Consider the following 23,835-nt stretch of genomic DNA (forward strand, 5'->3'; position numbering starts at 1 on the left):
CGTTGCTGCAGGTCGGTGTGACTGTGCATCAGCAAAGCTCTGGCAGCAGCTGAGCTGGGCAGTCACTCAGGAACACAGCTGTGCTGAGCAGGGAGAGGGGATTTCAGACCAGTGCCTGCTGCTCTTGGCTGCGGGTTTGCTGTGGTTTTTTGGTTCCTGAAAGCATGGTATGCAGAATAGCCATCGGCTTCCCACAGAGCCTGGAAATGGCTGTTTGCTCACCTCAGACATACCCACACCTTTGTACTCCAGCAGGCTGAAGCATGATGCCTTGCTTTTCCTGTGCAAATCCCAGCATAAAGTCCAGTTTCCAATTTCCTTAAGATCCCATCCTCTGCTTCTAAGCAATACTCTTGTCAGCCACTCACCAAAGCCAGGCAGCATGCCCTGTCCAACATGACTACACAAAGGAATCAGAAACCTAAGCCAAGATCATTTTTTAAATCCAATGTTTCTTTTATTTCTGTTCAGGTGAATGGAAGTCACGGAGTTAGTACAGTATAATTTACAAATCAATCTTCTGACTGGGCGTGGGGCCAAGGGGTGTCAGGCTGCAGTGATCCCAATGGCCTTTGGCAGCAGTGACATGACAGCAGGCTCTAAAGCAGGTTTGTTTCTCCTTGGAGAAGGGTTGTGCTTTGGGATCTCCCCTCCCCTACCACTGCTCCTCATCAGCCTGCTGGGGTAGGGAAAGGTGAGATGGCATCACCAGCGCAGGGCTGAGCTGGCCGGCTCCCAGCCACAGGGGCCACACTGGGGCTGAGAAGGGCCTCGGGTCCCTCTGGTTTTGGGAAACGAGGATCCCTTTCCAGAATGCCATGCCAGCCACCTTGCAAGGCACTGCTCTGAGAGCATTTTGGCTAAAGCCTGTTGGGTTTTTAGAAGGGACTGCAGCAGATGGCTCAGGGCTGGTTATGTCTGATTTGCTAATGAGAAGGCATGATGAACAGCTGACCAACCAAACACCCATGAAACTCTACTTCTGGCTGATCCAACAATTCAATAAATAATTCTCCTCGCCTTGGAAGAGAAGGCAGGAAACAAAAATGGAAGGAAGAAGGGATGGTTGGAAGAATACCGCCCCCCATTCCCTCCTCCAATGTACACACACGCACACACACAACAAATAAAATAAGGGGTTTAAAGTTTTAGGATGGGTTTGAATTCATCTAGTAAAGGAGGTGTAAAAAATAACCAGCCAACACCTGCACACTTTTAAAGTATACACCGACGAAGCTGGGTAAAGGTCAGTTGTGACCACGCCTCTCCACAGCCGCTCAAGAGTGGCACTGGTGAGCAGGGACACAGCCTAGTGCCCCTTGCCAGCGCTGAGTCAGTCTTGAGCTTTTCTGTCCTTTCCTGGAAAAGGGATGTTCCCCCCTCCCCAGGAAGGCAGCAGTGGTGTTTAGCAGCAGTGGGGGTCCTGAGTAGGGCGTGTGCGCTATGTCCCAGCAGCTGTACACTGTCCCCTTGGCTCCTCTCAGCCTTGTGACAGAGCCCACCCAGCCCTGGCGCTTGAGGGAGGGGACAGCTCAAAATAAATAGGGCACCAGTTATTTTTTTGGCTATGGCTCTAGAGCCTTGTGACACGGGAGTGTTTTCTTAACCTTTTAGTTTAGGCCAGTAAAACCCAAAGAATCCTGATTCTAATGTCAGAGTTTTCTCCCGAAGTTAAAAATGGGACAGAAAGGGCACGAGAGCGGGCAGTCAGGGAGGGATAGGGAGGCCCAGTCCCCTCCTGGCAAAAGTCAGAGGCACGTGGAACTGTCACAGTTAGAGCGGGAGAAAGGACGGGGCACAGTTAGTGCAAGTTTTCCCACAAACACAAAACTCCTTGGCTTGCTTCTCAGTTAATGACAAGAATGTGCAACGGGGTAATGTATCTGGGAAGCAAATCCATCTTCTCCCCGCCTCGTTAGCAAGGCTTCATGGAGGGGATGGCCATGCGCCTCTGCAGCCTTGGGAAAGGGGAGTGCTTTGGTCAGACTCCCCCACACTGGGCTGAGGGCTGGCGTCTCCCTGGGGAGGGAGCAGGGAGAGAGGCAAGCCAGCTGCGGGGAGGCCAGGGCTGTCTGGCAAGCACTTCCCTCCCACTGCTGGTGTTCCCCTGCTCTAGCTTTTCTCCTTGGGTGACTTGCTCTTGGAGTCATGCTTGTTTCCCAGCAGCTTAAGCACCTTCATGGGCTTGAATTTGCCTTTCTTCTTGCTCTCAGTCTCCGTCTCCCTGTGAAATTCTAGGATTGCAAAGGGAGGTTATTACTGTGGGATGTCAGTGGTAGTACAGACACATGCATGACAACAGGGCCAAGAGAGCCATGAATCAAAGCCCTCCACTGTATGCACACTTCTTTCTCTGATAACAGCAGGGAGCAGCACAAGTTTAGCGGCCCTACAGGAAATTCTACCGAGTTTACAGAGAATAGATTCAATCTCTCCTGCACACAATTTCACAAATGGCTCGTACTGCCCCTTGCTGGGGTCAGCAGTGAAAACATCACTCCAAAAATCTTCCCAACTGTTTCTTACCTTTCCTTTTAATCATGGCTTCCAACATTTTATCCTCCTCCTCTTCTCTGAAAAAAAGAATGGGAAAGAGGTCAGCAATTCAGTCCTGAAGACAGCTGCTGTATTGTTTAAGGCTAGAGAGCCTCCTACTTAGAAGCCCCAGAGGGGCAGATCCATCACTGTCTTGTGAGCATTTGCTACCAGCAGGTTAAATCCCACATGCTGCACTTAGTGACCTGTCTTTCCCACACAAAGCATTCAGAAAGACAAATATTGGGAAGCCTGAGAAAGACATCAGCAACATGGACATCTTGGGACACCCCCACAAGTTGCTCATGTGGTGCTGAGTCAGATGGGCTATGCTTTTCCCTTCTCCTCCAGCCCACCCCACTCCTCACTCACCTCTGCCGGTCCTCATCCAGGCAATTCACAATGGCATTCCTCTGCTCGATGATGGTCACCAGCTCCTGCATCAGCACCTTCTCCCTCCCTCGGTCCTCGTCAGTCCAGTCCTTCTCTACCCACCCAAACCCCAAGGAAGGACAGGCAATTACAGGGCTGAAGGAGTGCTGAAATTCAGAGCTTTGGGGCAGAGATCCCCAGCATGATCCCCTCTACCCTGCCACGTTGCGGGGCCAGTTGAGCTGGCAGTGCTTTGGGGACAGAGCCCTGCATGTGGCATCCCATCGGGACAAAAAGAAGCATGTCCCTGCACAAGGCTGGGGCACACAATGAGATGGGACAGTGGCTCTGGACCCAGCTGATTGTGCCGGCATCCCTACAGATCTGCCTCTCTTCACCTGAGACCCCAGGGGAAAAATGACCCTTGTGGGGTCCCTTCTGACTCAGAAAAAGGGGTAACCTCACCCAGGGTGGTGCTTTACCTGGCTTGTTGAGGAGGCACCGCAGTTCATACTCCACATCTGACTGCCGCTGCTCCAGATTCTGCTGCTTGAAGCTGCAAGGGAAGGGGGAACTGTCAGGAACCACTGCAAGGCTCCAGAGAGCAGGAACATCACCCCAAAGTATGGGGTGAGCTTGGAAAGAACCACCCAGATGCTGATCTTGTCCTGCATATCCAAGGAGCCAAACACCAGCAAGGACCAGCCCTGGCTGCTCAAGGCCTTCCTGGAGGAGACACTGCTGGGGCTCTGGTGACTTGTTGTGAATCAGTTGGGTATATTTGGAAAGATTTATCTGCTTACCCTTTCTCCCTCCCTTCCCTAGGCAAGGAGGCCCTGTCAGGCTCTCCCTTGGAAACACCGTTTCAGGAGGGCTGAGAAAGGGCTCCCTGAAAGACGTGTGCCTCTCCACACACTTGCATACACTTACATGTAGATGAGCTCCGACTCGTGGCGCACTAGCATGTGCTTCTCATGGATGAGTTTGAACCAGTCCACAAGCAGGCTGTCCTCGGGGTTATCTGGCAAGCAAAGGGACAATTCAGAGCCATTCTCAGCCCTGGTGATGCAGGCACCCCATCACCCTGCAGCAGGCTGGGCTCTGCCAAGCCAGGAGATGGGCACTGGGCTACAGCCAACCCAACCTCAGCCTGTTCCTGAGTCCCAGAGAGAGACCTTAGCTTTTCTCCCACCTGTTTTAATTCTAGGGACATCTCCATGTCAAGGGTATGGTTGTGACCAATTTTGGAGCCCAGCACATCCTCTTTTGCTCTTCCAACCCCAGCATCAGCAGGGAGGAAGTCACTGCTGCAATCTCCTTGGCTGGAGAGAGGGCAGCCCTGAGGTCTATCCAGCCCCACACCCACAGACAGCTCTCCCCACATACCATTCTCAGCACTGCGAAGCTTTTCCTCCAAAGCCACGCCACGGTGCTCCAGCTGGTCCAGCTGATGCTCAATGGCATCCATCTCCCCATAAATATCTTCTTCAGGGATGTACTGATCCGTCTGCACCTGCCAAACCATAAACCACCAACCTCCAGCTTCCAGCGGTAACTCAAAGGCTGGTCAACACTAACAGGGCCAGAAGAACAACGGAATATTTCACCTAAGTGTGGATCTGAAATCCCCACCCCACTCTGGAGCAAAGGGAGACCATGGTGCTGCCATGAACAGGGTCTAGTCTACACACCATCCTCCCCAGCCACAGCCACCTGCTGCGTCTCTGCTCACAGATGCATCAGCAAGGTGCATGTATACTGCTACAGCCCTGGGGGTTAGCAGAGAGCTGGCTTTTTCCTCCCTGATCCTAAGGGCCCTTTTACCTTGCGCTTGATCAGTGGGAAGCCATGACCTGGTGCAGGAGGACGCACTGGCTTGGAGCCCTTGGGAGGTTTCTTTGCCGAGGGGGAGGCGGCAGGTGATGGCTTCCGGTTGAAGGGGTTCTCTTTGCAGGAAGACTGGAGAGGGGAGACAAAAGGAGATACATGGGCATCCAGGAAACAGAATGGATACTGCATTCCAACAGCTGTGAATGAGCAGACAGGGCAGCCCTAGGGTTTATCCTGCCCCACATCCTCCTAAAGGAGGAACACAGCACTCGTCTTCACCAGCTGCCAAGCCATAGGGCAAAAAGCCAGCTGTGCTCCTGTTTGGCATCAGTTCCCCAACTTCTCTCCAACAAGCACGCTGAATTATTTTCCTTCACAGTTCCCTTCCTATTTGCTCTGACCACATGACATCCTGCCTCTTCTCTAGCATGGGGCAGGCAGAGTACGAGCAGAGCCACCATTTAACAAACATACACCTGAACCTTGCTTTCAGTGGATCACACATCAAACCTACCAAAGGGGCAAGCTTGGAATCACAATCCCCCTGTGACCGAGTGACGGATGGGGAAGAAAAGCCCCCTGATCTGGATGGTAGGAAAGTCACCATCTCACCTTCAGCTGTGGTTTGGGTGAGGAGGGTGTCTTGGGGCTTCCAGCTCCCCCCTCTGAAGCCAAGAGGATGGGTGTAGGGCTGGCCCCAGCTGGAGGCTTGGGGGGCAGCCGGCTGGGGCTGGTCTTTAAGCTGCCAGTGGAGACGCTCCTGCTGGCATGCAGGGTGCTGGGCTGCATCTCCCCACTGAAGCTGGCCAGCTCGCTGGAAGAGGAGAAGGAGGAGTTGGTGGAGAGGCTGGCTGGGGCAGCAGGGCTTTCACTGGAAGAGACGCTGGCCAGCGGTGTATCAGCACTAGAGGTCTTGGCAGCTGTCGGCGTGTGGACAGTGGGCTCGGAGGAGCTTTTGGGCACTGAGGCCTCATCGGTGTCTCCCAGCACCTTGGCTGAACTCTCAGAGTTGATGCTCTCGAGGCTGAGGGCTGGAGATGGGGTGGAGGATGATGGCTCAGAGTGTGACAGCCTGGAGATAGGGTGGTGGGCTGCAAAGCAAAGGGAGAGCTCAGGAAGGAGTGAAGAGAGAGCCAGGAGAGAAGGGAAGGGTGGTATACACTGGACACAGGGGTCAGCACAAAGGTCTTGCCTGCAAATGCTGTGCTCCAGTGGGTAGAGAGGACATGGCTAGTGCAAGTTTTAGCACAACCATCACTGCATAATGGCCTGGCCTGCCAGTGATGCCGAGGCACCTGGGAAGGGGGAGCCTCCAAGGGGATGCACAGGGGTTGCAGAGGAAGGACAAGAGAGCAAGGGGAAGCTCACCTAGTGGGGAAGCATTGGGAGCTCGTGGAGCTGGCCGCTTCTTTGTCTTTGGGCTGCTGGTGGGAGTGATGCCGTACCAGGGGTGGAGAGGCTTGGCAGCAGCCTCGCTCTGCTCCTTCTCAGGCATGCTCTTTTGGGCATCAGCACTTTCCTCTTCCTCCTCATCCTCATCCTCAAAGGGGTTGTAAGGTTTGGGCTCTGTGGCATCAGACCTGCTCTCCTCACTCCTGTCTTTCCCCACCTCCTCCCCATCCTCCTCCTCTGAAGTCCTACTTGGAGTCTCATGGCTGTTGCCTGGGGGAGGAGGGGGAGCTGGCTTCTTCTTGGGCTCTGCTTGCACTAAGGCCATCCATGGTGGGTCCTTGGCTCTTGCAGCAGCTCCACCACTGGTAGAAGAGAAAGAGAAGTCGAGGTGGCATGGAGTGGAGACAAGCAGGGGTGGCGAGGCACTGGAGGAACTTAGCTCTTGGGGAAAAGGACAGATGGAACAGGATATCTCCCATGCAGAAGCAGCTTTATCATCCAAGGAGTTTTCCCCAGACACAGTGTCTTGCTCTCCATGGGCAAACCTATGGGCCTGAGGGAAGCACAGCCTGCCTGACTTGCCCACTGGTCCTAGTGTTTTGATGTCTGAATATTACTGCCTCCATCTGCTAAGCAGTGGTAAAGGCTGAGCTTTATGGGCACAGCTGCTCTCCCCTCCCTGACACCACTACTACACCCAGCTCTGCTCCTCAAGCTGTGGACAGAGGGGGAGTTGAGATCAGATATATACCCTCTGTGGCACATTCCCCTCCAACATGCAGAGGGCTGTTCATCCAAGAGTCCCAGGGATGCACTCTTCTTTGCTAACTCCTGTGGCTGAAAACACTGCTGGTCCTCTGGAGGCACAGCCCACACCATGGCTCAGTGAATCACTGCTGGTCAGGAAAGTGGCCACCACTTGCCTCACACACACGCTCTTTGACCACTGCAAATGTGGGGTGTTTGTGCAACCTCTGTCCCAAGGGCAGGCAAGAATGAACCAACACCAGTGGGCTCCTGGGTAAGAGCCCAGAAGGTGTAAAGGTTGCAGCCAGGCACTCACAATGACCCCGGACTGGACCTTTCCCAGGACAAACCCTCCACAAGGCAGACAAGCATCCCCTTCTCAGCACACACAAGCAGAGCCATTTCAGAAGGCACTTGGCCATCTGCACGTGCCACAAAAATGCCTTTCTGAAGCCCTCAAACACTTTACAAACCCTGAGACAAAGGGCCTGGGAGGTGTGGACAAAAACTGTTAGCCTCACCATGCTGGGCTGGCACCTATTAGGAAAGGGATATGGTCAAAGCCTACATCCTCCTAAGAACAGGGGCTGATGGTGGTGGTAGAGAAAACCACAGCTGTGCTGTTCCCATAGCCCCAGCTTGCTATGGATTTTTCAGGTGATCTGCAAACAGAAGGACATACCGATCAGAGGAGCAGGGTCTTCCTCGAGGTTTTGGGACAGGGGGACTGGGTTCAGGTACTCGACCTAGAAAGACACAGGGTCAGACTGTCACAACACCAAAAGGACATGAAGAAAGAGGTTAAATCAACACAAGCCACCTCTTACATATCTTCCTACAGGTGGGCAGCTATTCCCACTCTCTGAAGACCTCAAAGCATTTCTCCTGCAGCTGGTGCAGCCAGCTAACCCTAAACATTCCCTTTGCCTTTTTCTCCCCACCTCACCCTCAGAGCTGCACCTGGAGACTTGATGTGCCCCATTTATCCCCACACCTGCAAACTGCTCTAGCACTGCCATCTTCCCTCTGCACTGGCAGCAAACTCTGTAGAGCTCTGGAGAAATATAAGGGAACAGGCAGGCATGAAAGCTAGCATTACTCTCTCTGCTCTAGGGATGGCTGGCAATGGCTGGCAGTCAAGGGCTCAGTGTCTGAGCCCAAAATTTATTCAGAGGTAGAAGAGTGTCATGCTGCAGAGAAGGAATGAAACTCATCCAACCTGCAGCTGACCACTTTGGCTGCTGGGGATGTGGAGGGTAACCCCTGCCACCACTGTGCCCTCTTACCGTTCACTATGCCAGGACCACCCTCGCTGCTCTCACCCTGGAGAGTGGACCTGGGCCGGGGGATGGGGTGAGAGGTTGGAGGGGAGAGGGCCGAGGCATCGGTGGCCTTCCTTGGGGCAGGGGTGGGGCGCGAGTCTCTGAGCTGTCCATCCAGTGAGCTGGCTTTGTCCTGGGTGAGCACTGCGGGCTTGCTGGGGAGGGGAGGTCTGGAAGGAGTTTGGGAGACTGGCATCCCACTGCCTGCATGAGCAGGGGGCATCGCTGTCTCTGCTTTGCTGGGTGTGCTGTCCTTCTCTGCTGGGCCAGCCAGGCCCTCTGCAGGCGTATGGGTCTCTGCCATGCTCTCCAAGGAGTTGCCACTGTCCTTCCCCACCTCTGCTCCTGCAGGGAGGGCATCCTCTCTCATGTTGTCAGCCCCAGTCTCAGTTCTTAGCTCTGGTGACTGTCGATCTGGGCTGGGCCTCCTCTCTGCCTTCCCACTCATGGCCAATTTACCACGATGCTGTGTGCAGACAAAAGTCCCCGCCTCTGACCCGGGCTTGTATGACCCCGGGAGCAGCGTGCTGGAGCACTCCTTACACCTGCCAACAAGAGGAGAATGCTCCATGAGATGGGGGATACCATCCTGCCCCTCATGGAAGAAAAGGCACCTGGGATATCCTTGCAGCGACGTGGAGTTAGTTCCCACCCCCGCTACTAAATCCTAGTGTGGTCTTGGGGGAGTCATTTGGGAAAGAAGAGGAACACAGAAACGTCACCATGCCACTATATGAGCCCATGGGGAGTTCACAACTCAAATATTATGTGCATTTGGGTTCCTCCCTCAACTCAGAAAGAACTTAATAGATATAGAAGGGCAACAGTTGGTATTGGCATATGGCATGGTTTCCACACTTGGAAGGGGGAGAGGGATCAACCATTCACAGACATGAAACAGGGAGTATCAACTGGAATTAGGGAGCAGCTTGTTCCAAACTGGCACAGGGAGGCTGATGGGCCCCTTTGCAGGGGTCAAGGGTCCAGGTGGGTTAAAGAACCATCAGACACATTTGTTTGTAAAACAAAACCCCACAAACTCTTATTATTAAATAAAATTACATCACTTCCAACTAGGGAAATTCCTGCCCTGGAGGCTTTAAGAGCAGTCAGGAGAAACAGCATACAAGGCTGGCCTGGTCTCGTGCTCACCCTCACTAATGCTGACCATGGCACCCAACAGGGCCACAGCATTTGGCTCTAAGGACGAGGGAATTAAGCAGTGGGCCGTTCATACACTCTGCCTTGCCTGTTGAAATTGGGCTAATAGCTTCCCTGTCCTGTGCTGTCTGCCACATCTCCTTGGATCATCCACTCTTTCCCCACTGAACCTCTGAATGCTTCCTAATGAAGCCCTTCAGGCACAAGAGTAATGCACAGCACTGGCAACCAAATCAGCCCTTTTCCACCTGGGAAGGAAGGTGGATAGCATACATGAAAGACAGCCAAGGGCAAGGGCTGATCAAGCCCTGCAGGTCCTTACCTGTAGCACCTGTGAAATCATTTCACTTTGCTTTCCCTGCTCTGATGATGAAGGGATGAGATCTCTCCCAGTCACAGAGCTGCTGACATCTAAACCCTCATTCCCCAGTTTGTTAACAGCTGCAGCTCTCCAAATGCTCCCTGACAGCTCAGCACCACCCAGGCAGCATGGAAGCCTGTATATCCAGTTGAAGATGTGGAGTGTAGGTGGAATGAGATCTGTAGGATGATGTCATAACTTAGACCTCATTGAAAAGTGAAGTGGGGGTGGTCCTGGGTAGGCAGGTGGTAAAGAGGCAGAGCATCCTTGTTCATGTGACAAGGGAGAAGCTCAAGAGGCTGGGATCCCAGAGGGAAACCACAAGTCAGCAAGTGAGTCAGGGAAGAAGGGAGGAATGGAGTACAGGGCTGGACACAAGGGGCTAGTCAGACCTCTGGGACAGGGGGGTGGTAGGAAATGGAACATCTTCAGTATCATTTCAAGCACTGTTGTTGATGCTCCACGTTGCCCAAGGACACAGACATGCAAAGACGGGGTGCAGCTGGCCACAGACCTGCAGTTTGCCAAGGAGAGTGGCCGCCCCACCAGGCCTGGCCACGACATACCTGAAGCAGTGGCGGTGGTAGAGCTTGCCCTCAGCCAGGTAGCGCTGGACCAGGTGGACGTGCTGCTGGCAGGCTGCACAGGTACTGCTGGGCGTGGTGCGCTGGGACCGCTCCGGTGGCTCCGAGGGGGCATCATCCTGTGACACAACACACAGGAAGCTCAGGGTGGGGGCCACGAGCTGCTCCCCAGACCACAGATCCTTCAGAGCAGCTGCTCCCTGTGCAAGGGCCATCGCTGAGGGCTTGTGGTGCAGTTCACGGGTTGACCTCAGGGGCTGACAATGCACAGAACAGCTGCCCCTGAGGCCAGGCACAGGCAGGCTGCCTCTTCCCAAATTAGAAGGGGCCACTTCAAAAAGTGCCTTGCCCCCATCTATGGCTGAAGGGCTGTGGAAGGGACTAATCTATACCCCAGGCAGCAGGGCCCTGCAAGACACTGAAAAAATGTCCCATCCCAGACATCTGCTAAAACCTGAAATAAAAGGCATCTTTTCTGCTCTTCTTGTCCCATATTCTTGCTCTTGCCTTATCTACAGGGTTATCCTCAAATAGGAAGGAGAGTGTTTGTGCCCTGGGTGGCTCAAGGAACAAATTCAGCACCGATCTGCCCAACCTCTTGCCTGCCAAGGACCAATTACAGTCCACAGACTCCTAGAGAGAAATCACTCTCTCCACTGGATCCCTCAAGGAACCAAAATCCCAAACACCCCTCAACCCCCAAAATAAACAGGCAGCCCCCTGCAAAGATCCACTGTGCTCTGACAGGCTCTCTCTCGTCTCCTCACCCACAGTGCAGGGAGCACCACTGTCTCAGGCTGGCTTTGAATCAAGAAATTGGGTACCTGTGGTGCTGAAGGACTCTCGACCGCAGCCACAGGCTTCTTGTGGGACAGCAGAGGAGGTGAGGAGGCAGCAGTTGGGTGCTTCATAGACGGAGGGACGCTGGCTGGAGGCAGAAGGGAAGGCGGATCAGGCACTGGGAGCAGCGGTGACTCACACCACCCAAGTGGGGGAAGGGGAGGGAAAAAAAAAAAAAATCACCCAGCCTTGTGACATAGGACGGGACTTGCCGCTCCCAACACTTCAGTGCTTATTTTAAGTGGAAGAGACGAACACAATCTAATAATGGGTCAGCCGTAAGGCTGCCAGAGAGCCTGGCCCTGCTGTGGTTCCCCTTCTGTGGTTCAGGGATACCAGCCTCCCACTGTGATTTTATTTACTCATCAAATGCTACTTGGCTTCCTTGTAATTGACTCCCTAAGCAATGGTTAAAGCCCAGAGCACCCAGGGTAGCTGCTGATATATTATTGTGACCCACTGGGGCCCAGGGCTTCCAGGCTGTCATCAGGTCTGTGAAGCACCTCTTGCTTCAGGGCTGGAACTCACATACCAGGCCCAAGCAGGATTCCCTGGCTGGGAGACCAGCACCCCTGGAGAATTATAGGCAAGTGGAAGAGATTTATCTGATGTTGTGGCTAGAGAGCAGAACACAGGAGACCTGGAGCCCTCGTCTGTGAGCTCAAGTTGCAGTTGTAGGGACAGATGAACTGATCTGAAACACACCACCCTGGCTCCACTCCCTCTGTCCTCCAGTCACTTTACATGCACCAATGTCATAAAAATTAGCTGCATTAGGTGGGGTCCTATCTAGCTTTCTCCCATTTTAGTGGGTTAGAGCAAATCACAAAGGGGTCTAGTGAGCACCAGGGGTGGTGGCCAAACCCAAGCAGCAGGAATGCAGGCAGAGGGAGGAGAAAGGCGTTTCTCTTTCCACAGCCTGAGCTGTTACATCACTCCCCACCTCTTGTGAAACCTCGCCCTAATGCACTCCCTCCTCCAGGCCTCCCTCAGGGGCACCAGCAAGATGCAGGAGAGGCAGGTACTACCTGCTCCTCTCCTCTTCCCCACAAGCACACACAGCGCCCAGTTGCCACAGGAAAGAGGAAGCAAAGGGTAACACTGGGTTTCCCGTACTCGAATGGGGGCAAACTGGAAGCCAGAAGGGTGGGAGGACACTCACCTTGGCTGGGGTTGTTGAAATGGTTGTAATACTGAGACACGTAAGTCATGATGCTGAGGCAGTCAGGGACTTTCATGGAGACCATATCATTAGGATCTAGAAGGGCTGGGATGCCCAGCTCCCGCTCTGCCAATTCAAAGGCCTGGAAGAACAGCAGAGAGGCATTAAGGAGAGAAAACCGGTGCTTTATGGAAAGTAACAAAGAAATTAAGTTGGAAGGACCCTACAGAAGTAGCAAGCCTATGGCATCCCTGATGGACAGAGGCTCCAGACATGCCATGTGACTAGAAAGGTAGCATCAGAAGTAAGGTTCCTTTCAAGTTTTCATTGAATAAAAACCCCAGTGTTTTTTCAATCCGTGAAAAGGGCACACCAGCAGTGCCCTCACGCAAGAGCCCAGCAGAGCCTTGGCTGGCACTGTGAAGGGTGGAGGGCTGGCAGACATTTCCAGCAACAGAGCCAAACACCAGCTCTACTGAGCAGTGTCCCCAGCCACCCCACAAGCTCATCCCACAGAAACACTGACATTGCCCATCTTTTCATGCTCTGGGGGGCCACATCTTCCCCTCCCACTAACATAGCCATCCTGACTCAACATCCAGCAGCCTGCCATGCACAAGCCACGTCAGAACTTTTCTGTGTCTCAGCAAGCAGAAACAATGACATTGTGATAAGAAGCACGCAACTCCTCCAATTGCATAAACAGATACCTGAAAGGAAGGAAAGAAGGAGGGAAAGAGCTGTCTGAGAGCTTCCCACTTAGCAGTGTATGTGGATTACTGTCTATACGCTGTGCTGAGGGCAGCATACCCACATTCATCATCAAGGGAGCAGGGCTGCAAGACTATGGTGGGTACTGAAGAGAAGGTAAGCCAGGAGGAGATAAGAGTTGTTTGGGCACTGAATGGTGAGATACCAGGTGCACAGTGTGGGTAAAGACTGAAGGTGCCTCAACTCTGGGGCATGAGATGCTGTGCAGGGTGTGGGATCTAAAGAAAAGGGACGGAGAAATAAAAGAAAGTGGATATTTGCAGTTATTAGGGGTAAAAATGCCACCTGTTGACACCCTGCTCTGCTCAGCCTGGCTTTAAGATGGTTCTCTGGACTGAGCCTTGCTGAATACATGGCTGCAAGAAGCCAGGAGCAAGGAGAGATCCCACCTAATAGGACAAGATACCCATGGTATGGGTCTTGAATGGAAAAAGATAGCTGCTAATGGCTGAAAGATGCCAGCTGGTCTAGGAAAGGATGTGCCGGGACACAATTGGAGACTCCTAATCCTATAAATCCAAATCACAGAATGGCTAGGGTTGGAAGAGACCTTGGAGATCACCTAGTCCCACCCCCTGTTAAAGCAGGTTCACCTAGAGCAGGTTGCACAGAGTTGTGTCCAGGCAGGTTTTGAATATCTCCAGAGCAAAAGACTCCACTTCCTCTCTGGGCATTCTGGTCCAGCTCTGTCACTCTCACAGTAAAGAACTTTTTTCCTTGTATTCAGATGGAAATTCCTGATGGAACTTCCAGTTTGTGCCTGTTGCCCCTTCTCCTGTCACTGGGCACCTCTGAAAATAGTCTGGCCTCATCCTCTTGATATTTGTATGTAGCTCAACTCATCTTGGAAAGGTGATGGGTAGGGTCTCTCCACAGATTACCAGATGGAGCCTGTAGCAATTAGGTCTTTCATTAGCGAAACCAGGGCTGTTGCTGCTCTGTGCTACCAATAGCCTCTGGAGCTGGACACCTCCCCATTCCCCACGACCTGCTTCTGCTACTGGCTCCAGCTGGCCCAAGTAGCAAGGTAACATTGAAGACCAGGTTTCCAGCATGACCTTCTTCTCTGCTTATGCCTGGAATAAAACTAGCTTCCATTGCCTGCAAGTCTGGAACAACTGATGTCAAGATGATGTTGCACCATTTAAATCTTCACCTGAGATGTTGTCTTGACAACTGGTAGGATAACCAGTACAGGCTGGATGCCAATGTTTCAGATTCCCTTGTTTCTAGAGAAGCTCCTGCCTGTTACTTACAAACACAGATTTTTCTTACACCCTCACCACTGTCACAAACTCCTCCCACACTGCATGACCTCCATCAAATCATTCTCATGTCCCTTCTTCCTTCTATTGCAGAATAGGGACTTACCAAGCGGTTATTCTCATAGACGTCATCCTTGGAGAGAGAATCAAAGTCTCTGAAATGAGAAAGCACAAAAAAGCCACATGAGGTGCAGAGGAAAAGTGTCCCCATGCGGGTTCCCAGGACAGCCAACCTTACAACAACTCAACACGTAAGACCCGAGATAAACAAAACCTTGGCAAAGCACATTTCAGCTTGCAAAGGGACAAAGAAATCAAAGGGAAATTGCAATTAAAAAAAGAAAACAAGTCCCAAATGGGTGGTGACCAGGAAATTAAAATGTCATTCTTATCTCTCGTTACCTGCTTCTTCTGCCCTTGAGATTAAAGGCTGTAGAAATACCAGGGCCATGTTTCAATCAGCACCAAACACTGCTGCACTGAAGGGTGTACGACATCACCCCAAACCTGCTCTTCCAAGGCCACTGGCACAACAGCAGGAGGAGGATGAGGATGCAGATTCCTTAGAGAAGGAGCCACCTGTGATATATCTGCTCCTCCAACAGGGTCCTTAGACAAACCTCCTTGCAACACCTCAAGGGATTTGAGGTCACTCCAGAATTTGGGGTGACAAAGAAGATCTTAAACTCCACTTCTGTCCTTGCCATGCTCCCAACCTTTGCAGTGCACACATCCTCAGCTGCAGTCTTTAGAGCTGAATGCAGGGTGCTCAGGGCACAAGGGGGAACCCCAGCAGTTCCCAACCCAGGCATGTTGTGCATTTCCCTTGTACCCCTGGACCCCTTTGGGGGATCAAGTCAGTCAGGCCACAGGGACTGATTAACTGCCTTCACCAGAGGAGCAGAGGGCAGAGAATTACAGTGATCTGCAGGCAGATAGAGGGGGAGCAATACAGGAAGGAGTAGTTATGCCTTTTGTATGTGTATGTGGGTATAATGTGTGAAAACAGCATCATGCTGAACTGCTTACAGCCCCTTCCTGCCAAGGATATCAGCTTTGTTACCAAAAAAAACCCTCATGCAGCAGCTTGGTGTGCTGCAAGCTGGAATCACAGGGGACAAGACAGTCCAGAGAGGTTGAGGGTCAAGTGAAGCCACCCCAGTGGCCCACAGAGAGGTGCCAAAGCCTGGGACACCAGCCCAGAAAGACAATTCAGATTAGAGGTGGGGAGTGTGAGCCCCACCCCAAAGGTGGTGTGCAGGGATAGGGCAAGATGGTAAATCCTCAGCTATTCACCCATGGAGAGGGGCTACAGAAACCTTCCTTCCTCTATCCCCCTCTGGATTTTATTGCCTTTTCCTGTAACACCAACACAACCCATCCCGGTGTCACATGGCAGGGCAACCAGCCCCTTCTCAAAGCCCCTCATGCAGCTTTCCCAAAGATGCAGAGGAAGTCTGTGATGAGCTCAGGAAGATTTTCCCAGCTGCTTGCACCACCATAATACTACATTTCCTCCGTTCAAAAGCAAGAGGCTGCTGGTGCTGTTTCCTTGCAGATAAATGAAGCTGCAGCCGCTCACTGCTGTGGGAGCAGATGCAGCAGACACACAGAAGATGGGCTGGATGTTCAGCTCTGTCACCCTTCTGAAAGCTGATGTGAATACATGTACAGAGCTCAGCCTGCTCAAAATACCACAACTTTTCCTTCTCTACACACTGGTGAGCAAAGGCTTCAGCTGCAGCCTTCGCTTTGATGTGAAAACTACTGCCTTTTTTGTACTTATAAATAGCCTCCACTGGGAGTTGTTTTTTCCCTAAGTTTTTGTTTTGTTTTTGCCTAGAGAACGCCTTTAACCTTGCTGTGTTTCTTTTTCTGTTAAAGAAAATGCCAGTTTGGAACACAGGAGAGCAATGACAACCCAGTTATATATCAATTGCCCTCTAAACATTCATGACCTTCATTTTGAATGCCTTCACTTTCAGGATATGGGAGTGGTGTACCTGGAAGCGTGAAGACCTCTTGGTGGACTGGGTTGGGAGAGCATTTTCTGTCAGAGAAAACAACATGTCCATTCCACTCTGCTCCAGCATGCCAGAGCTGTTTTAGTAAACCAAGGCAAATCCATCAGGGAAAGTGGATGCCAGCAGAGAGGATGTGAAGCTCAAGAGGTAAAGAGGGGCTACCAAGCAGCAAGGCATTAGAAAATTTTTTCCACTAATGTAGGATTGCACACTCTCAGCTTTATCCGAGATATTGAAGTCCATCAACACAAGGCCCCAGGGATCAGTTTAATTCAGTTCCTCTCCACTGCGTTTTCCAGCTCCCTCTCCGAACAAGCCAAGCAGGACCATGCTGACCTGCATCACTCCCCACATGAGCACTCCCATATGCCACTTGGTCACGTGGCATCCCTGTGGCTCCAGGCACATTCCCTGTACCAAGTACCAACGCGCAAGGAGCATGGGCTCTCAGGCATGGGGGAAAGCCACCCCAGACACATCCCTGTCCTCTCTATAAACTGCCTCCTCTGTACAGAGCCCAGAACTTGCCATTTCACAGTTCTGTGACATGTGGCTGCATGTTACATTATTTCGTTGCCCTGATCTCAGCAATCTTTCATCCAGCCATGCTCAGGCTCCTCTCCTGACAACACACTGGTCCAAGGGATCAGATGTAAGAACAGGCAAGACTCTGGCTATCCCAGCTGAACAACTGTCTTGACTCAGCAAACCCCAGCGTCATACCATATCCTGGAGTAATATTTCCATGCAAATAACATCCCAGGCACTTACCTAATTAGATACATGCAGAGCCACTAAGCACTCTGGGGTTTAGGGCAGCTGCCAGGCAGCACAGCAGACCCAGGGAAGGGGGAAGGGTGTGCCGTACAGCTAAAACCAGAGCAAATTCCTGGATTCCTCAAATATAAATCATGAGCACTGTAACGGCAGTGCTGCATAATAAGCCATTCAGCTTTCCAGGTCTTGTCAGGGAAATGCAGGCAGTACATGGGAAGGAACAAACAAGATTTGTGATCCTGCCTGTAACCAAACCCTCGGCTCTAGGGACACAAAACAGTGTTTCTAAAACAGCTCTCATCTCCTGTTTTCCTCAAGTCTCCATCTCTCCCAGCACTCAAAAGGCATGTGCCATGCTCTTTTATTCTTCTCACCCCTGAATGCCAAGATCCTCCCCTGAGCTCCAGGGAGGCTGTACAGCTTGGGACACTGAAAGATGCTCTTTGCTTCACTAAGCTGCAGCAAATGCCCTTGTAAACACTAATTTCATGCTTCAGATTTCTAGAGCATTGAGCAAACAAACTCATTAATCCCCAGAGTCCACTGTCAAGTTGGTCTGGATGTTTCCAGCTTAACTGACAAGGGAAAAGGAGAGATTAAATGTCTCATCTTCAGATCACGCAGCCAGCAGTGCGGTCAGGGGCTAAATCCAGGTTTCCCATTTCCCTGACTGAGACAGTGAGGCTGTGAAGTCTAGTGAGGTGTGTACAACAGTGAAGCTAGACTCAGGGATTTTCATCTTCATGGTTCAACACACAGGTCCCACAGGTGTGCACCTCAGCCTTGGTGGTCACTTCAAGGCACCTTTAGCTGGATTCAGTAGATGCTGAGCATTTCCATTCTATTTCTTTAAAAAACCCCAAACCTATATTGTTTCCAAGAGCTCTGTGGGACCTGCTACAAAGCTCTCCAGGGCAGCATCTCTCTGATGCCATTTGCCTTATTCCGATGAAACTGTGTTCAAGTCAAGGATCATGCGGAAAACTGCCCTCAGTCTCACTTACTCCTATGGTCTTTCATGACGGCCTCTTCCTCAGCCTGTCCCCTACCAGCACAGCAGCACAGTGTGGGTGCATCTGGGCAGGGTCAGACAACCAGGACAGGCCGACGGCCACCACAGCGGCAAAAGGCTGGGGGGGATCAGAGTGGCAGAGGAGTGGTGTCACACAGGTAGAGAAAAGAGCTTCAGCTCACATCTTATATGGATGAGCCTATTCCTCCCCTCTGTGACCCCAGGGGAAGCCAGCAGGAAGCAGGGAAGCAGCTGCGTACAGAGGAACTCCAGCCTTTGGGGAGCAGTACAGCTGCCTTGTGCAGGCCAGGAGAGCCCCGCACAAAGGAAGACCACACGGGGCCAGAAACACACTCGCAGATCCCTGCCAAGTCCCATTACCAGGCTAACTGAAAAGCACTTCAGAAGAAAAGAAGGGCAACCACTTTTCCTCTGCCGTCAGGAGATTTACTGCCTCTGATCCAATCTTCCCACTTCCAAATCGGGATAGGCTGAAGAAGCTGGAATCAGATGAAATGATGCTGCTCTCCCGACGGCTGTCTGAAAGTCCTTCTACAGCATGCCATGTCCTTGTAAGGCCCTGGGCTCTGTCTCTACAATTCAGCTCGTGCAGAGGACCTGTGAAGCTTGTAGTTAGGACATCTGCAAGGAGCAGATTTAAGCCCACTGACAACTAAAGAGCAGGCTGCTGCTTAATGGGATGGTAAATATGGTTAATGGGAAACCATCAGGTGGTTTTAGTGGTATTTATCGTAAGCTTTTGCTGAACCTCTGCTTTTCAGTTCCCAGTTGCTGTGCCACTTACAAAAAAAATTAATAATTGCAAGTGTTCCTGTTGTTAGTTTGTGTCTTCACCTCCAGCAGCCTTGCAACTGGGAGTGTTTTCAGAATCTCTATTATAGCTGGTCAGAGCAAACCATACCACCTGGGAGCTGTTGGGACACAAGACCACACGGCTCCCTCAAGACCCAGAGGGATGCAAAGGCACTGTGTGTCTCAGCTCTCAGTGGTTCCAGAACATCATGCTGAGGCTTTTGTGGCAGCCACCTGAAACACAGCAGGCAGGAGTTTGTTTTCTAGCCCACCTGTTCAGCTTCTGTGTGTAAGGACACAGGCCTGCTTTGCCCTCTCGCAGGCACCACAGCTCCACAGTGGACTCATAGTCAACCCTCTGCCTGACAGAGGTTGCTATCATGGCAAAAGGCCAGCCCCTGACCATCTCAGAAAAGAAAATTTGGTCAATTCGGGCAACCTCAGAGGAGGAACTGCCAGTCCCAGAGCAGAGTATGGTAGGGGACATATCACCTCTGTTGGCAAAGGAGCGCATGCACACTGGAGGCACGGTGGGGCAATGCCTACCTGCGTTGCAAGGGCTACCAAGGATTAGAACAGATGGGAGCCGGATTCCCAGCACTGCCAGGGCACACAGGGTTACAGAGGCAGGTCGGGGCAGATTCCTTGCAGTGGCTCAGCCAGTTTCTCCAGCCTGACACCGTGCCCCCAAGCAATCCCAAACTCACTGTCTGCCTCCTGAAACTCACATTCCCCCTCAGAGACACCCAAGCTGGGGGAGGCTAGTGAGGCTCCACACCCCTACCAGCATTTGCTACCTCCTGCTTTCACTGTGGCATCTACTGAAAACAAGCTGGAAGCAAATGCAAGCAGCACCCTGGTTCAGGGCTCTACACGTTTCAGAGCGGCTGCCTCTGGCAGCTGGGAATGTTCCTGTGCCAGGCTGGGCTCTGGTCCTCATGAAGTGTGAATGCCCACCTCTTGCTGAGGCGAAACACTCCCACTCCCAGGTGCCAACACCATGGCTTCTCCCCGGCAGGCACAGCTCTCAGTGGGGTGTATGGATCTAGCCCGCCTCCATGCTCTCCTTGGCCTTAAATCACACAGCTTCTGCTAACCCTGACCTTGACGGGTCTGCAGGACCAGATCAGAAAGCTGTTTGCTGAAACACAAAGTGACAAAACGATTTGGGTTGGAAGGGACACGAAAGATCACCCAGTTCCAAACTCCCTGCCATGGGCAGGGACACCTTCCACTAGGCTGGGCTGCTCAGAACCCCATCCAGCCTGGCCTTGAGCACTTCCTGGGAGCATGGCATCCTTTACCCTCTGTACCCAATTATTTCAGAAGGCGACGGAGCCACGGCTGTGCTCTCTGCCCCTGGGCCCCTCACGTCCGTGCCCAGGGAGACGCCATCCCTCCCTGCCAGCCAGCCTGGAGCCGCTTCCCACGGAGCCTCCATCCTCCCCAGCCCTCTGCGAGCCCCTCAGCAGCCCCCGGGACCGCTGCAAAGAGGCACGGGCGGCCCAGCCCCTCCAGAGACGGGGCTCCCGGCACCCCCGTCCCCCAAAACCCCCGAGCCCCCGCGGTCCCCGGGCGGGGGCCGGAGCCCCGCGGCGCCCCGTCGGGAGCGGCGGGCACGGCGCGGCCTGCACTCACAGGAGGTCAGGGCGGTGGCGGTGCAGGATGGCGCAGAAGGCCAGCCCATCGCGGAAGGAGGTGCTGAGGTCGCGGATGTCCACGCCGCGGTAGCCCTCGCACTGCCGGCGGCACCAGGCTTGCAGGGCGCCCCGCGGACCCGACATCGGCGCGGCCGCTCCCACCGACGCCGCCGCCGCCTGCCCGGGGCGGGCGGGGCCTAAGGAGGCCGGGCTTAACGGGGCGGGGCTTGGCGGGGGCCGGACACACGGCGGCCGGCGGGTTCCCGGGCTCTCCGCTTCCCACGAGCAGGGCAGGATGCTGGGAACAGCACCCGCTCGGAGAAAGCTGAATCCCAGAGGAAAGCCCTGGATAAACGCTGCAGCCTTTTTGTATACTCAGTCCCAGAAGCAAGGGGAGTACTGCAGGCAGGAACTGGAAAACCCACCAGGCAACCTCATTTCTTGATCTTCCTCAGGCTTAGACATAGGCTGCTCCCCCTCTCAGCACTTCCAGGGGCATAAGCCGTGGCAGCGGAATACGTGTGGGACGTAGGTGGCTCCCAGGGTAGGCTCAGGGCCAAAGAGAGCTTTGAAGATAAGGACACTTGGAGTCACAGGCAGCGCTTCACAGGAAGCCGTGGAAGAACCGGAGGAAGAGTGCGATACAATCTCAGGAACCCATTGAGGGGATGGGTTGTCACGAGAGCTGGCATGTATGCTCAGTGTGATGCTTTGACAAGAGGGAGGGAAGCACACTATTAAATGCTACTGTATTTTGCGAAACATTTTTTTCACTTCCAGTTTGGCAAAGGGGGGCAATAGCTAGCTCTCTGAAAGACCAAACCGTCACACTGATGTTGAGCTTGTTGCTGCCAATTCCAAATCTGCAAGAGTCCCTCCTCTCCAGTCCTTTCTCCACTCACATCTCCTGCTTAGCACCCCTCTTTCCTCTATTACACTGTTTCATTGTATCAGTCCACAGCCCCAGAACTGTAACAAGAAATAAATTCGTTGAATGGCTTGCGCAAGCTGCCACTTCAGTGCCCGAGATAAGCTGTGGTGTAAATCACAAGAAAAACTACTCTGTAGCGAAAAAGGAAATGAAGCATTGTCTCAGTTTTGTAACCACCGAGCTGGCTGCTTGGCATCCCCTAGGGCTGCCTGACATCGTCTTCCTGATGTACCCTAAGGGACAGCAGGATCAGGGATGTTTTCTTGACTGTCTCTTCCAGGTTCCATAATCACACTCACCCCCTTCACAACTGTAGGTCAGAGACAAAGACACAGAGTACATGACCCCATAATGTGGTTCCCTCTGATAAAACCATTTTGTCCAGAACCACTTCCACTAAGCAAACCCCGCTGCAGCAGGCAAGGCTTGAGCTCCAACCACCCCCCCATCTCCCTGCTGAGTGCCTTCCCAGCAGCAGTGGGGTTCTGTTGATGCTGCTGAATGCCCTGCATTCCTCCAGCTTCAAGCAGTGCCAGGCACCACAGCTTACTGAGCCCATCCTTCCGCCCTGTGAGAGCTGCAAGCTCCTCCTGGCTCCGTTCCACCAAGTGCCAGTCCCACTCAGTTAACCTTCGGCAGTCCCTCAGAGAAAGCATGGAGCCAGGGAGATCAGTGGAAGCTGCTCTGGCAGACAGAAACAAAGCAGCAGCATATTTATGCTACCTGAGATCAGCCTGTAACCACTGGAGTGTTTCAGATGATAAATATACACATTAAAAGTCTGTAATTCCAACATGCCGATCACAGATTAAAAACAGACCAAATCCCAGTAACACACTGGATTCCTTTGCTATGCTATGAACTATAATTGATCATGGAGATACCTGCCAGAAGTTCTCCTGTTGCATATCACATCCACCTGAGCACATGTTCTGGGAAAGATTTAGGCTCTGGATAATAAGAAAGTAGGGCAGTTGCTGTTGACAGCTATGCTTACTGTGCTGCTGTTGGTAAATACACAGAAGCTAAAGTGACAGCCCTAAAAACAAAAGGGAGCAGATTCTCCTTGGTATGAACACAGCTCCCATGGGATGCTGCAATGCAGTGGCATCTCAGTCTTTTAACTTCTTAATGGTATGGCTGCCTCAAACCCTCCAGAACTGGAGGTAGTAAGTTCTTAGCATCCATAACAATAACGGCAGCAGCTAGAAGGCCAACAGGAATTGCCCATTTAATCTCACTCTGTGCTGCCTGTACCCTGCCCGTCCAGGATACTTGACTTTGTGGTGGAAAACAGTTTACTTTTGAGCAGTATCTAGGACACTGGAAACTTGATGCTCATTCAAACAGCATATAATCCAACAAAGGTTAATTATTCCCTACTTCTAAACAGAATCACACACAGAGCCAGACTGGGCTGCCAGGACCTCTCTCTCAGTAGAAAGGAAGAGGGAGAGTACAGAGAGGCAGGTGGTGTATCTGATACACGCTTTGTGTAGCTTTCCTATTACACATGCAGGTTTTTCTCTTGCACCTGTTTCCACCACTCAAACACCAAACTATTTAAAGACACCAAGAGGAGAGGGGAGAGAGGGTGTGGAGGGATGTGATTCACTCTTTGCATTCTCTTCACCCTCTTTACACGTCCTTGATTTCCCTTTATGGGGCTAGTTTTCAACTTTTTCCTCTTTCAAGGCATTTCAAATTTGTGGCTGGAGAGCTGGGAAAATTTGCATTTAAAGGGTTTTAATAAATTAAAGGCCCTTGGGGATTTTTCCAGAGAAACTGAATTCCATTGAATAAAGGGCCGGGTCTTGGGCATCACTTGTGCTGAAATAAAACACAACCTCCAGCAAGGACATCTCATCAGATGAGAGTTAATACTGGTTGAATGTTTACAAAAATCCTTCCCCTTCCTTCAAAAACACATCAATCCTTTTTGGAGTGTTTCTACATCTTAGCAACTAAAACTAAAAAGAGGGGTAGAAAGGCAAAAATGCAAACTTCTAGGAAAGCAGCTACAACTCAGGCTTATTCAATGTGTGATGTAATAGCTCTTTCCATATTCTGTGAAGACACTGTGGAACAGCTCGTTTTCTCCCCGTTAACCAGTTCTGCAGCCTTCCCTGTTTGCTGTGCACAGTGACTGTACAGGGCCCTGAAACAGATCTGCTCCCTTCTGTTACCTGTGACAGCATGGCCAAAGAGAGCACAAACCAACAGCAGCTGCCTGTGTCTCCAGATGCAGTTATATTCTTCCACAGAGGAAAAATAAATCAGTACATCAGATACCAAA

The 23,835-nt window shown here is 52.2% G+C and overlaps 1 protein-coding gene across 3 annotated transcripts; it reads right to left on the reverse strand.

Annotated features, from left to right (window-relative positions):
• Positions 1–432: 432 nt before the first annotated feature.
• MICALL1 (MICAL like 1) lies at positions 433–20,755 on the reverse strand. 3 transcript variants are annotated; one of them, XM_027680265.1, is made up of 16 exons: positions 20,607–20,755; positions 14,449–14,497; positions 12,307–12,448; positions 11,129–11,232; positions 10,287–10,423; positions 8,163–8,743; positions 7,559–7,622; positions 6,106–6,488; positions 5,350–5,828; positions 4,732–4,866; positions 4,294–4,420; positions 3,838–3,928; positions 3,390–3,463; positions 2,908–3,022; positions 2,527–2,573; positions 433–2,234 (listed from the first exon to the last, which is right to left on the reverse strand). In XM_027680265.1, exons 1-16 carry the CDS (start codon positions 20,750–20,752, stop codon positions 2,113–2,115), a joined length of 2,796 nt encoding a protein of 931 aa, XP_027536066.1. In that variant the 5' UTR covers positions 20,753–20,755; the 3' UTR covers positions 433–2,112. The 3 variants fall into 3 exon arrangements, with proteins under 3 accessions (XP_027536066.1, XP_027536065.1, XP_027536067.1); XM_027680264.1 differs by having other exon boundaries at positions 6,106–6,491; XM_027680266.1 differs by lacking the exons at positions 14,449–14,497; positions 20,607–20,755 and having other exon boundaries at positions 6,106–6,491; positions 11,129–11,228; positions 12,307–12,409.
• Between the last annotated feature and the right edge of the window lie 3,080 nt (positions 20,756–23,835).

This window comes from Neopelma chrysocephalum, unplaced genomic scaffold (assembly GCF_003984885.1).
Source record: "Neopelma chrysocephalum unplaced genomic scaffold, ASM398488v2 Primary Assembly neopelma1_59, whole genome shotgun sequence".
Lineage (NCBI taxonomy): Eukaryota > Metazoa > Chordata > Aves > Passeriformes > Pipridae > Neopelma > Neopelma chrysocephalum.